General features: G+C 59.4%; 1 protein-coding gene across 1 annotated transcript; it reads right to left on the reverse strand.

Moving 5' to 3' along the window:
- Positions 1–794: 794 nt before the first annotated feature.
- P2RX1 (purinergic receptor P2X 1) lies at positions 795–10,752 on the reverse strand. The gene is made up of 13 exons (XM_080563615.1): positions 10,432–10,752; positions 7,758–7,905; positions 7,219–7,290; positions 6,870–6,939; positions 6,383–6,479; positions 5,955–6,035; positions 4,305–4,446; positions 3,719–3,849; positions 3,314–3,404; positions 2,661–2,726; positions 2,017–2,109; positions 1,545–1,592; positions 795–1,304 (listed from the first exon to the last, which is right to left on the reverse strand). The coding sequence occupies exons 1-12, from the start codon at positions 10,566–10,568 to the stop codon at positions 1,548–1,550; spliced, it is 1,173 nt and encodes a 390-aa protein (XP_080419741.1). The 5' UTR covers positions 10,569–10,752; the 3' UTR covers positions 795–1,304; positions 1,545–1,547.
- Between the last annotated feature and the right edge of the window lie 2,879 nt (positions 10,753–13,631).

Below are 13,631 nucleotides of genomic sequence, written 5' to 3' on the forward strand. Positions count from 1 at the left end.
AAAGCTGAGGCATCCTTCTGAGAGCAAATCACCTCCCAGTGGGGGATGGACAGCTTGATGTTAACTCTGCTGCCCTCATGGCCAGATTGAAGCTTCTTGCAGCCCCTGTCCCATAGGAGCCCGAGCGCTGCGTGTACCCTGCGTGCTGCTGGTGCCCGCTCCCATCCTGCAACGGGTGCGGCATCCCCACGGCCCCTCTGCTGACTTCCCCAAGGCTGCTGCAATCCAGTTTTGAACTGACCGAGACAAAATGTCAGCTTTTTCAAAATTTCAGCTTTTCCGAAAAAGAGGTCAGACCCTCGAAGAGAGAGCGCAGCAAGTCTGAGCTGGTGCAACCCGAGAGCCCCGGCCAGAGCCGGCAGCGTGGGGCAGGGGCTGCTCGGGGCAGTTTTGAAGCTGGGGGCAAAGAGCCCAGAGGGACAGGGGTTCCTCGGGGTGCTTTTGTAGATGGGGGCAAGGAGCTGAGAGGGGCAGCGCTGCTCGCCCCGCTGGTGTGGGCAGCAGCAGGCAGAGCTGGCGCAGGGCAGCAGCTCCCCGTGGCTCCCCGCCAGCCAGCCTGTCTGAGACGGAAACCCAAGTGACAACGCTGATAACAAGCCGTGCTCGCGGCCGGAGGCCCAGGGCCCCTGCATGGGAGGGCAGAGCCTGGGGGAGCCTGTGCCAGCTCCGTCGCAGAGGCTCGGTGCTCCAGCCCGATTTGCAGGGCTCCTCTGCGTGCACAGACTCCCCAGTGCTGAAAACCACCACGTACCCCGCGTCCTGCCCAGGGCAAGCATGGGCTTTGCAAAAGGATGTAGTAGAAAAACTAAAGGTTTATTTTTCTAATAAAATACATTCTCACAAAATAACCCTTTCTTTCCCATGCTGGGGGACTACGCATGGTTTTTGCCAGCTCTCCTTCCACTCCCCTCTCCTCAATCTGGAGCCACTCAGGGGCACTGCTGGGGAAGGGAAGGCAGCGATGCTCTCTTGCAGGGCTCGGGGTGCAGGACACCCCAGCATGGCCCTGGCACCCCAGGCAGGGCTGGTGGAGGTCCTGTGGGTGCTGTAGCAAGTGCAGGGCCCCTGTGTCCCATGCAGGCGTCACCCACCCCAGCATCACAGCAAGCCCTGCCAGACGCAGGGCACTGGGCCGGCCAGATCCTGCCCTGGCTGCAGGGTGCTGCGTTCACGTGAGCTGGCGTTGGATGCTGCTCCTGCTGGCCTCGGGGCTGGGGCTGGGGATGACGACCGTGTTTTGGGAGAGGAAGAGGAGGAGGAGGAGGAGGAGGAAGAAGGTGCAGGTTTGTCGGTCAGCGTGGATGCTGGAGAGAGAGAGGCATGGTGGTTTCAGGTGTCTTGCCCCCAGCTCGCCTCCTGGAGAGATGCTGCTGTCCAAAACGCAGTGTCCATCCCACATCCCCACCCTGCCTGCCCCGGGAAGCATAGATGCCACATCAGCCATTACAGCCCACTGCTGTTTCCCACCCTGTGCCCTTCCCAGGGCCTTAGGAGCCCCCTGAGACCCATAACCATACACCAGCTAGGCTAGGAACCCCACTCACCTCTCACTGCGTGTTGTCCAGCTCCTTCCCTTTCTTATGCGACTTTGACTGGGGGTTAAAGAAGAGAAAACGATAATTCTTTTACAGACCTGTCCCCTGCTAACAGCAGGGGAACAAGCAGCTGGGAAGCACCAGCTCCTAACCCCCAGCATGCGAGCATATTCTCAGATGAATTTGGGGGGGACCTGTTTCCACCTCCTATGACAGGACGGGAAACATCCCGTGGTCATGAGGATGGTCTCGGAAAGTGAGCAGTGGGAGGAAACGGGGGGGTCATGCAGAAAGTAATTTTGGAGGGGAGACTCACGGCTCCCGGCCTCGGACAGCCCCAGGGGCTTGGGGCTCCCAGCAGCCTGGGAAGGTGCCTGGGCACTCCTCGACATGAACGTGGTCCCTGGCATGGCATCACCACGCACGCACCCACGCTCGCCCACCGAGAGCCTCTGGCAGGGAGGGATGTGCTGGTACTCACAGGCTCCTGTTCCGCGTACTTGAATTTCTTCTGCTTGTAGTAGTCCCGTCCTTGGAGGAAATGCAGCAGGAGCAGGTCGCAGAGCACAGAGGCCTTGAATCAGAGCACAGGCAGGGTTGGGGCTGCCCTCCCAGCTCGCCTGTGCCCTCTTGTGTTCCCAGTTTGTCCCAGTTTTTCCCACAAACGGGTCACTTCTGCTTCAGGCCACTGATGGCAGCTGCTGAAGAGCATGAATCCTCCAAAAGTCCATTTAGGGCAGAAAAGAAGCTTGCTGGGACTGACACCGGGCAATTTCAACAGAAATTAAATGCTTCCCCTTTGGGTACATGCAGCGCACGCACCCTTTGGGTCGTGCCAAAGTCTTTAATGATCATAACGAAACAGGATCTCGGGGCTGTGCATTGCATGAAATGCGGCTCACCACCTCCCAGACCCCTTAGCAATGGATCTGACATGCAGCTGTCGGGACGGCTGCCCAGCCCACCTTCCTCTCGCCCAGCAGGACGTTGGCTCCCTCCGGCCCATGGCCATGGGTCCCTGCTCCCCACGTTAACGGGGCGCTGGGGCAGCTCCTTCCCGCTCCTGCTCGTCACCAGGGCGCTAATCAGAGACACAAAGTAGGGGCTGGAGCCACACAAACTTACCACTCCAAAAATACCAATTCCAGAGCCGATCGTGGTCATGGTGGGGATGATGTCAAATTTGCCCGCCTGCATGAAGTCAGAGGGAAGCGGTGAGATGCTGCAACGAGCTCACAGCAGGAGAAGGCTGCAATAGCCATGGGTAGGGCTCAGCTGAGGAGCCTTGCAGCAGCTCCAGCCACGAAATTCCCCACAACCCAGAGAAACAGGAGCTGGTTAGGAGCTGATTTTAAGTTCATTTGTCAAACAGAAAAATACGGTTATTTCGGGTTTAGGCTGACACAAATTGAAATTATTTTGTTTCCCATATTTTTAACTAAAAAAAAGAATGCATACCCTTTAAATATTGCCAGTGGGAGTACCACAAGGAAAGCCTTCATTCCCAGTGGGAAGAAAGAGAGGGGAAAATAAAAAATAAATAAAAAAAAAAGATAAACACAAGTGTTCTGGAAATGTCAGTGAAAGGTTTCAGCTTTCCACGGTCCTCCCAAACCCCCAAAGTGGGTTTGTTCTGGGACAAAACCACAGGCTGAACTGCAGCTGATAGATGCAGCCCATACAACGGGTTCCCCTCCGTGTCCCCTGGGAATCACTGGCCCCATGGGACCTGACACTGCATTACTGTGGTGCGGACACCCGTGCACAGCCGCCCTTACCTTGCCGTTCACCAGGATGTCAAACCGGATCCCAAACACCTTGTACAGGGTCCTCTTGTCTGTCCCATCTTCTTTGTAGTATTTGGCATACCTGTCCCATGAGATAGGGGACATTAATGGCTTGTTAACGGGTGTCTGCCACCCCCCGCCACCCCACAGCACTGGGACCTTGGTGGGATGCGAAGGAGGATGGGGTCAGGGGATGCTCCTGACCCTCTCCTAACCCCCTGAGGGACTGGGTTATCTCTTCCTATCCCATTCCATCAAGCACTGCTGTCTGGCATTGCAAAGCCACCACCTATATTGGAGGGCAGTCCTGGATTTACTGCCACCCGCTGAGCGCTGTGGCATCCCCCAAACACCCACCTTCAGACCCTGCCTGGGGAGGCAGGGGGGTGCCCTCACCTGAAGTTGAAGCCCGGCGAGACGTTACTGTCGTCATTGTAGAGGCCGTGGAACTGGTAAATGGGCTTGCAGTGCCGGACGGGCCAGTCGAGGTCGCAATTCCAGTCGATGGTGATGCCCACCACTCCGCCCTGCAGCGGGGACAGCAGCACCGGGTGGCACAGAGACACCCCGTCCCTCCTCGTAGGTGGCCCCCCTGGGTGCTACCAGGTGCCCTGGCTCCCCATCAGGCTGCATGCCCTATGCTGAGATGTTCGCTTTCGTCCTAAATGCTGGATGTACGGCTAAGTTCATGCCCTCTTGTTCCTGGGCATCATGCTACGCCCAGGGCATGGTCCTGAGCAACAATGGTCTTTGTGGCCCTTCCTTGTCCGATTTTGCCCATGAGTTTTGCCTGCCCCATGGCCCAACCCTGACACATCAGTCACTAAACCAGAAAAGGCCACGTCCAAGGAGATTCATCATCTTTACGAGATTTAATTCTGCCGCTGCCGTGCAAGCCCCTGGGAAATCCCACCCCTCATTGCAGCAGTGGCAGCTCGGCCGGCCCCCCGTGTCCCAAGGCACGTCTCCAAACGTCCAGTACCTTAACGGCCAGGACGGTGAAATTCTGACCCGATTCCTTCACCACGTAGCCCAGGTCAAACACGGGGCACAGGGAGTCGGTGACTTTGTGGTACGTGCATTTCTTCAGGTACTGCTTGGTAACGCTCTCCACCAAGTTGCGCCTGCGAATGAAAGGAGAGCGAGAAAGACCCTGAAGAGCTGAAAAAATTGTGAGAAAGGAGCTCTGTGTGGCTCTGGTCCAAGGCCTTGCCCAAAGCCGGGCCACTTCAGAGCTGGGTCAGGCACTGGGCCTCGTCCTCCATCCCCACGCGGAGCGCAGACCCTCTCCTCCAGCCCCGCCTGGCCTCCCCCGCCCCACCAGGGGCCTGTTCCTCCTGAACCTCCCCACGTGGAGGACACTTCTCTGCTGTTTTCTCTCCCACGAGCGGTCTCTACATCAGCTTTGGCTTCGCTGCTTTGCGTGCAGCCCCAACCCATGTTTCAGCACACACCCACCACCCTCACTTCTTTTTGCAGCCCCCTCTTTCGTCCCCCAGGCCTGCCAGCCCTCCGGCGGCCTCCACCACCCCTCCCAGCTGCCTCGCCTCCCCTCGCCTCACCTCTCCTCATCCACAAGCAATGCTCTCAGCACAGTCAGTTTCCATCTGGGACAAATCACAGACAGCGCATCCCACGGCACCCACCCTCAGCCATTTTTTTGCCATCTTGCCCAGAAAGGGTGAAAAGGGAAGGATGACGTCCTGCCTGCCACCCGGGTCTGCCCTTTCTCCTAAAAATAGCCTTTCCCTGAAGCCTCCCTGCCCAGGATGGTTTTGCAAGCCCCGTGCCCTGGTCAGTCCCGTCCCACCCCTTCTGCTCGGCAGTTCATTAGCAGCAGCGATCAAAGGCAGGAAGTCCCCCCCTGACCCTGGCTGGCTCCGGCCACCCTCTCCTCCCAGGCCCTGCTGTCCCCTGCCATGTCCCCCCTGCAGCCCCTGCCACCACCTCACCCTGCTGCTGCTGAGGGTCCCACCACCCCTTGGGGGGCAGCCCCACACATGCCACGCTGCCGGGGCATTTAACCTCGGCTGCAGAGCGGGGATGCGGCTGGCTTAGCGAGGAATCCGCTATGCTCAGCACAAATAGCTGCTCCTAATTTGCTCCAAATCGGCTACGGGACCGGCGGTGCCATAAATCCTCTTAGATGCACGCCAGCATCCAGCACTGCCTGGAGGGGCTGGCCCCATGTCCTGCTGCAGGACCTAGCGGTAATGGTGAGGGTAGGGGGACTGCTGCTTGTTTTGGGGGGCAGCAGGCTCCTCCTGGCTGCTCACACCCCATGGTCATATTTAATTTTTTACTGCTTTTGTAGTGGGGGGGAAATAGGGAGAAGAAAAACAGGGGACCAGAGAAACTGCATTTTCATGCAGGTGGTTTGAAGATAACTCAAGGGACGTTCGTTCCAGCAGCCCCTTCCCTGCAGCTGCAGCCAGCAGCTGTGCTGGGATGGGTTTGGAGGGAGATGGCTCAGTTCCTACCAGCTCAGCTGGTGCTGGAGGGGGCAGCAGCTGGGCCAGTGCTGGGCTTGCTGGTGAGGAATGACACCCCCATGTCACGCACCCAGCTCTGCCCCTGATTTCCCCTCAGGGCCACGGCCAAGCAGAAGTCCTCCCCCCAGCCCTCCCCGTACCTGGACACCTTGAACCTGGGGAAGGTGATGCTGTTCTTGATGAACAAGGTGAACTTCTCCGCTTCTGACAGGAGGGCAGGGCTGAAAAACAAGCATTGGCACATGTCCATGGCAAGGAGGAAAGGACTTGGCGTATGCCAAGAGGTGCTTCACAGCGGTCCATGGAGGCTGGAGGTGGAGAACAGCTCATGGGCAGAGAATGACTTTGCTCTGAGGGCAGCTGGGCCACGCGTGGAGAACCCAGCACAGAAGGGGAGAGCCACCAGGAGAAAATCAGGCCAGGAGGGACACAACCCCCTGGGGACATCAGGCAGCATCTACCCGGGCTGTCCTGGCAGAAACCCACAGAGTCTGGGCTTGCTCTGCCCTACACCGAGTGCTTCTGGTCCCGGCTAGCTGCAAAATGGGGCAACAGCATCTCTGCTTACTTGGGAACGTGGTAGTCAACTTCGACAGGGCACCAGCCAAAGATCTCGCAGGTCTTCACCGAGCTGTTGAAATTCACACACCTGCCCGTCATGAGCCCTGCGGGGCAGAGAGAGCTGCTCGCGTCCCTGGGTACTGGGAAACCCCAGCTCAACACCGGGATCTGGGGGACCTGGGTGGGGTTCCAGCCCTGCCATGGCCATCCAAAAAACAAAACAGTGCCCCTTGATTAAAAGGGCAATTAGTTGTGGCCAATCGGCTGTTAGAAAGCTGTAAGTCGGGGGGAAACATTTAATTTCCTTGATTATCCTTTTGTCAGGAAGGTTTTTGCAGCTCAGACATCATTTGGAAGAGGCGAGCAGGGCCGGCCCAGGTGGGATGATCTTTGGGGATGCCAGAGGGCATCCCGGGGCAGGTCCCCACACAGCCCCCCCAGCTGCGTGGCCCCGCTGGGGCTCGCTGTGCTCACCAGGAGCGGCAGTGCCGTACCTTGTCCCTGGCGGCTGTACGTCCCCTTGCTGCAGTCGCTGTCCCTCGTGCAGAGCCCGGCATCCGGCAGCTGTTTGGGGAAAGCCGCTCAGCGCTGTGTCCCACCATCACCCCCCAGGGCATCCGCCCGTCCGTCCCCTCACGGGGCAACAGCCTCCTCCATCCACCGCTTCCCAGCCACAGGCATCCGAGTTAAGCAGGGAAAAGGGTGAGGGGTTTCTTTTTTAAGCTTTAAGGCTCACGCTTTTACTAAACTTCTCGCTTTCAGGAGAATTACTCCACTGGCGCCACCACCTCAGCCCCCCGAGTTACAGACACGGTGACCGCTGAAAGGAGCCAGGGCGTTTACCTCCGGGCAGGTTCCTTGTTTCTGTCCAGGGGTGATAATGAAGTTGGTCATCACCACGAACGAGTTGTCCCCCTGCGGAGACACAGCCAAGGAGCTGATGGACAGCACAGTGTTTTTGGGGAGCGGAGGAGCCCCTTCCACATGGGACACCGAAACCACCGGCGCATGGCCAGGCGGGCGGTTCCTTTCTCCCCCAAATTTGTTTCCTTGGGTCCCAACGTGGGAAGCTGGTGGTGGCCTTGGGCAGTTGTGGTGTCACCAGTCCCCCCTTGCTGCCCACACCTGGAGGCACCGAAGGAGCCTTCAGCCTTGTGGGGGCAGCATCAAACGTGCCCCATCAACCAGGAGGGGTCCCAAGCATCGGGCGCTCCCTGGGGACGACATGGGGAAAGGTTTGTGGCAGGAGCCACCTGCTCTCCAGCAGGGACAAGCTGTGCCATGGGTGGCCCCATGGAAAGCCAGCACCAAGGACCCCACCAGGACCTGCTCCATGGGGTTGGGGTGAGAGCAGCCCCCCCCAGCCCCTCCTGCCTCCTTACCTGCGGTGGAAAAACGTAATCCACCACGTCCCAGATGTGCGGGCCCAAGACGCTCTCGTTGGTCAGCGTCAGGCCTTTGAGCTTCACCGACACGGAGCTGACGATGCTGTCCTGTGACTGGTAGCCCTTCTCGTAGAGGAAAACCCACCTGGGGGAGGAAGGCGAGGGGTGGGTGCAGCAGGGACAGGAGGGGACAGGGCAGATGCAGCGAGTGTTTCCCTGTGCTCCAGGACATCTTCAATTACTTCCCAAATTTCCTCTTGCTAGAGGGCCCGGGGACGTGTTGCTGAGCTCTCCCACCTCATGCTCACGGCGTGTGGGAGCTGCAGGACCTGACTGACCGCAGGCTCGTTTATTTGGGGGTTTGGGATACGTTTTGTGGCTGAGGGCAGGCAAAGGCAGGAAGAGCCATGTCTGGAGGGCATTTAGGATTGAAGCCTTGCTGGACACAACAACCCACCTGGTCCATCCTGATCCACTGCACTAATATTCGCCACAAATTGCTGCCTCCAGTGCTGGGACACGGGTGAGCCCACGGCCCCTCCAGGGCCACCAGTTCCCCATCCAGCCGAGGGAGCCACAGTGCCAGGGGCTGTTGGCAGCATCCCTCGTGCCGCTGCCTCCTGATTGCCCACATAGCCCGGCTGTAGCCGGCTCATAGCCCGCATAGCTGGGGCCAGCTCCTGGCGCTTTTTAACCCAGGGCATAAACAAGCTGCCACTGGATGAAGTCCGACTCAGGGAGCCTATAAACACTGGCGAGCGACCATGTTGGGTAGCACTGCCGGCACTAAAAAAGGAGCGGTCTGGTTTTTGTCCCCGCCTGGAGCTCTGCCCTGCGGCTGCTGGACATTTTGGGGACGGTGCTTTGGGGTCTGCAACCCCATGGGTGTCCCAAGCCAAGGGAATAGCACCCTGGGCTGAGGGCAGAAACTGGGGCCCTGCTGAAGAACTCGCCTTTTTCACCTTAAACATGTACTGGGTTATACCGGGAGGGCAGGATGCGGCCCCGTCCCAGCCGCCGAGCCCTGGCAGCAGGGCAGCATCTCCCCGTGCTGCTGGCACCGCCTCAAGCCCTGCCTAGGGGACAGAAATCCCCCAGCGGTGTCACCCAGCCTCCTGCCCCATCCTGCCATCATCTAAGCCTCCTCGCACGCAAACATTTCAGGAAGCCAAAGCCACGAAGCGCTGCCCGCCCGGCTGGCAGCGATAGCGCCTTATCGCAGCGCTGTCTGCAGCGGGGGGCTGGTCCTTCCTCCGCGCTCATGTCCCCGCTGCCGCCACACTGTCACGCATCCTGTGCCTGCTGCCAGGGGCACGGAGCTGAGATAACTGCAAATAAATCAATATCTGCCTGCCGAGCTTGCTTTCGAAGAAGAGCTGATCTCAAACATTACGGCTTGGTGCAGGCACTGAGGGATGCCAGCAGCCGGGTGCCAGGATATCCCAACCCCACCAAGGCAGCAAAAACATCGGAATTACGGCAACACCTCCTCCTCTGCCCCTGCTCATCACCCCTCCAGGATTTTCTGCTGATCTCTCCTTGCTGCCCGGCCTGTTTTAGCTGGGTTACTTAAGCCATGGTTACTTCGGAAATCCTGCTGCAAGCAACCGTCCCTGCCTGTTCCCCCTTCACAGGAGCTGGCGGTTTGGGCTGAGAGCTCCCTGGTGAGCTGGGCAGGAGCAATGCAGGGCCCCACCGCCGCGGTGCAGCCCCTGGGATGCTTTTCCCCCCTTCTAGGGGAGCTGGAGTGAAGCTGGGATTGCCCCTACAGCTGCCAGGAGCTCGCTCTGAGCCCCAGGAGTGGCCACTTCTCTGCCGTACTGCGCCAGCCACACTGTGCTCCCCAAATACCCATTTTTTCCCCCAATTCTTGTGCTGCTCTACTTGCAGCAGCTGGGCACCCCTTCTCCATGTAAACCTCCTACCATGGGTCCTTCCTGGCGCCAGGTGCAGGTGCTGCTCTCCAGCCCGTCGGGGCACAGCGATGATTTCTGCATCATTCCCAGCCCCGTAACGCGGCACCCCATGCCCCACCACCTCTCACCACTGCAGCCCCAGTGCCTTCTCCCGCTGCGGGAAGGATCCCAAGGGTTGAAGCCAGCTCTGAGCAGCTCCGTGAGCCCTGGGGCACCCAAGGACACATGTCCTCGTGCAGCTCCAGCCCGCCTGCCCGGCTCGCTGCCCTTTTTTTGAGCTGCTCTCGGGGCTGCCTCGTACAAGCAAAGCAAAACAGGGCTTTGGAGTGCGGCCGCGTCCCTGCCCCACAGCAGCTGGGGAGGGGACGGGGAAATTTATGGTCCTGTCTGCAGCCGCCTGGGTCTCACAAATCACCGCGCTGGCCCCAGCTGCCTCTTATTTCATATAAAGAAAAATAAAAATAACAACAGATTCTCAGGCTGCTGGCCAGCAGCTGGAGCAGCAGCTGGAGGCGGCTCAGCGAGCGCTGGGGCTGGGCAGGGCTCGTGCCTCTGAGCAGCCGGGATGGGGAGGACGCGGGGCTCAGCCCCACGGCGGGACACAGCGTGGGTGCCAACGGGCAGGGGGATGCGATACCACCGGCAAAACCCCCTTGTGTTGAGATATAGGGGAGACAGGAGCCCCTCCCTCCCCGTTCCTTTCTAACGTGATGGCAAAGTGCTAATTTGGGAAAGCGTGCCCCGGCGAGCCTTACCCGATGATGTACGCCAGGACGATGAGCTGGATCAGCCGGAAGGTCAGTCCCACCTTCTTGTTCCTCACCAGCACCATCCGAGGGGTGTCGTACTCGAAGAGGAAGGAGGACACCTTCTCCATGCATTTCTGCCCCATGGCTGCACCGGGGCTGTGCCGCCGCCGGCCCCGCTGCTCGCCGCGGTGCGGGTTGGGCCGTGCCCGCCGTCGCTCCTCTGTTTGCAGAGAGATAAAATAAATAAATATAAATAATAATAAAAACGCTATCGGGGCTGCTCCGTGCTCGGCCGGGCTGTCGGGCTTCCTCCTCTGCGTGGGGACGGGGTTTCCTGTTCCTATAAGCGCTGGGCTGGGTGCAGCGGTGCCCTACATGGAGCGGGGGTGGGACGGGTGCGGGAGGGTGCAGGGGCCCTCCCTGGGGACAGGGAGGGAGCGGGGAGCAGAGGGGGTCTGGGCAGGGACAGGGGGATCCGGAGGAGGATTTTAGGCAGTGAGGTCAGGGCATCACCTTTCTGCTCCCTCAATGTTTGGGGTTGTGCATCTCCCGTGCTTGTCCCTAACCCATGTCCTGCTCCATCCCCCCAGAGGCCACCCCGGTCCCCCAGGTGGGGGCACTGAACCCCAGAACTGGGGACACAAGCCCGTGGGGCAGCCAGACCCCTGGCTTGGCCCCCTCCCACAATGAGGTCACCCTGCTGGGGCTTGGCTGCTTCCCAGCGCTTGCCCAGGGGCTGATCCGGGCACATTTCGAAGCATTTTCAGCATTTCCAGCATTTCCTGAAAGGCCCCTGGGAGCGGGGCTGGTGGGCACACCCCACAGCGAGCAACGGATGCTGCAGCACTGCGGTACGTGGCCAGCACAGAACGGGGCTGGAGCTGAACGTGCTGGGCTGAAATTCGGGGCCTGACATCGCCGCAGTGGGGTTTGGGCTCAGCACTGGGCAAAGCACAGAGCTTGTGGATATGGGACCCCTGGGAACGGGGCACTGGTGGGGGGGGTCCTTTGTTGGGGAGCACTGGGACCGGCTGGGGGGAATGGAGGATGCTCTCTCCAAAATCCCCAGCAGTGCCATTGCTCCCCGCCATGTCCCAGCCACGCGGGAGGCAGCGCCTGGACGGGGCTCGGGAGCCACGAGCACGGCTCCTCTCTGCCCCGTGCAGGGAAAACAGTTTGGGAAACGTGGGCAAGCTGAACCTGCCGGGAGGAATCCCCCCTTTCCAGGCCATGTCTATTGACATCACCTGTCACGGCCCATTGCCCTTGGCTCGGCATTGCGTTGCCCCGTCGGCGCAGCCCCGACAAGCGTGAAAGCAGCAGAACAAATCGCTTGCACTGCTGGGCGATGGGAAGCGTGGTGGGGAGGCAGGCGAGACGTTTATCTGCGGCCTCTGGGCACCCCAAGGAGCTCGGGACTCCAATTCCAACGCTTCCACGTTTCCAGTGGCACGGCCCCATCGCAGCTCCCCACCGTGGGGCTACGTGGAAAGCTGTCAGATGGGCGGCCAAAAGCAAACGCTGATGCTAATCGTGTCAGATTGAAGGCTGATCCTGCTATTGAGCTGAGCAGACAAACCTTATAAGCTTAGATATCTGTCAGGAGAGCAGCAAATAACTTACTGTATGAAACGAGGCCTTTTAGGGAAGGCTGCTCACCCTTGCCAAAGCCATGGGGATAATGAAAATAGGACAGCTAAATTTAACAGCAAAATGACTTGTAAAAGAGTCACTTCTAACCTTCCTCTGGTACTTGGAGTCAATAAAATGGTTAGAGCATGGATTTAGCTAAAATAGTTTCCATCAGGAGATAATGGGCATCACCCAGTTTAGTCCCTCCTGGAGCCGTGGCGCAGACCCCGTGGCCGTGGCAGTGCTGGCGTTGGGCACCACCTGCCCGCGGCACCCCAGCATTTGCAAACCAGCTCTGAAACCTCATCTCCTGCTGCGCCCTGCTCACGTCACCGCCGCTCACACCTCTCCCCTGGCTGCTCCCTCCCAGGGCTTAATGCTCACTAAATTGCTTTACAGCAGGGGTTTAATGGCCGGGGGCTGGCATTGCCAGGCTACCGGCCCCACAACAGCGCGACGTGGCACAGGCAGTGCCAGCTGGCCGGCGTGCCCGGGTGCCATCCCCCCCCCATTTGCAGTGACGTTTCCCCAGATGATAACGCTGTGATCTGTTAACAACGCCCTGTCTGCAAAGTGGTGACCGCAGGGAAGTGGTGTGCCCATGTCCATAAATTAAATGGTGATGGTGTGGGACCTACCTGCCCAGGGAAGGTGGATGCCCGCAGGAAGACGCTGAGCTCATGGGGCCGTGATGCTGTGCAGGTGCTGGGACGTCCCCACACCAGGGCTCGCTTTTGTCTGCAACAGTCTCCAGTGGCTAATACCTTGCTGCAAGGGCTAGCAAAAGATTCACAAGAATAAATCAGTGGAAATGGTGCTTTGCGGGTGCGGTGCAGCCCGGGGGTTGTGGTGACCTCGGGCGGCTCCGCAGCTCCTGCAGTGTCCGGCCACTTCCTCCACGCTCCTTCTGCACCGAGCTGGGCTTCGTGCTGGCAGCACCTAAAATTGGGACCAAGCAGGGCAGGAGGGGGACACTGTGGGGACAGAGGGCACAGCCAGGTATTGAGGAGGAGAGCGAGCTGCACTTCGGGAGGTGACGTGCACACAGCAAGAGCATGTGCAGCCTCAGTAACCCTGCACTCACGCCCAGGACCAGGCCTGAATGCTGCCCGTGGTTGGTGCTGTCCGGCCCCAGCACTGCGCTTGGCCGCATCCAGCGCCCCCGTCAGCTCCGCTGGGCCAGAGCCGGGGGCATCGAGGGCTGGAGACCGACCTGAGGGCATCCCTGGCCGTGCTGCTCCTCCTTCCCCATTCCTTAAACTCTACCTCTGCTTGGGGCTGCCTAGAGAAAAATACAAAATGAAATAATAATTTTTAAAAAAGAGTATTTTTATATTTTTAATGGAGACATTTGGAAACGCGAGAGCACCCTCACTTCAAGCTGGGACCCTGGCGCAGAGGATGGAGAGCCACTGGGGCATGAAGGGGGTGTCTGAAAGCCTCCGTGTGGGGCACGAGCCCACCCACACCCCGAAAAGCAAAGCCAGGGTCAGAGCTCCCAGGGCTTTCCAGGCTCTCAGACGCTGCTTTTTGAAAAAAAATTCTTGGGGGGGGTTGCAGTAGAGAGGGGGGAA

This window comes from Anser brachyrhynchus (genome assembly GCF_964034855.1).
Source record: "Anser brachyrhynchus genome assembly, chromosome: 20".
In the NCBI taxonomy this organism is placed as follows: Eukaryota; Metazoa; Chordata; class Aves; order Anseriformes; family Anatidae; genus Anser; species Anser brachyrhynchus.

Coding starts and splice junctions, on each gene's coding strand:
- P2RX1 (XM_080563615.1), bottom strand. CDS start 10,568: ATGGGGCAGAAATGCATGGAGAAGGTGTCCTCCTTCCTCTTCGAGTAC. Junction 3,850..4,304: donor TCACCGTCCTGGCCGTTAAG/GTACTGGACGTT, acceptor TCCCCGCTGCAG/GGCGGAGTGGTGGGCATCAC. Junction 2,110..2,660: donor GAATTGGTATTTTTGGAGTG/GTAAGTTTGTGT, acceptor CTCTGATTCAAG/GCCTCTGTGCTCTGCGACCT.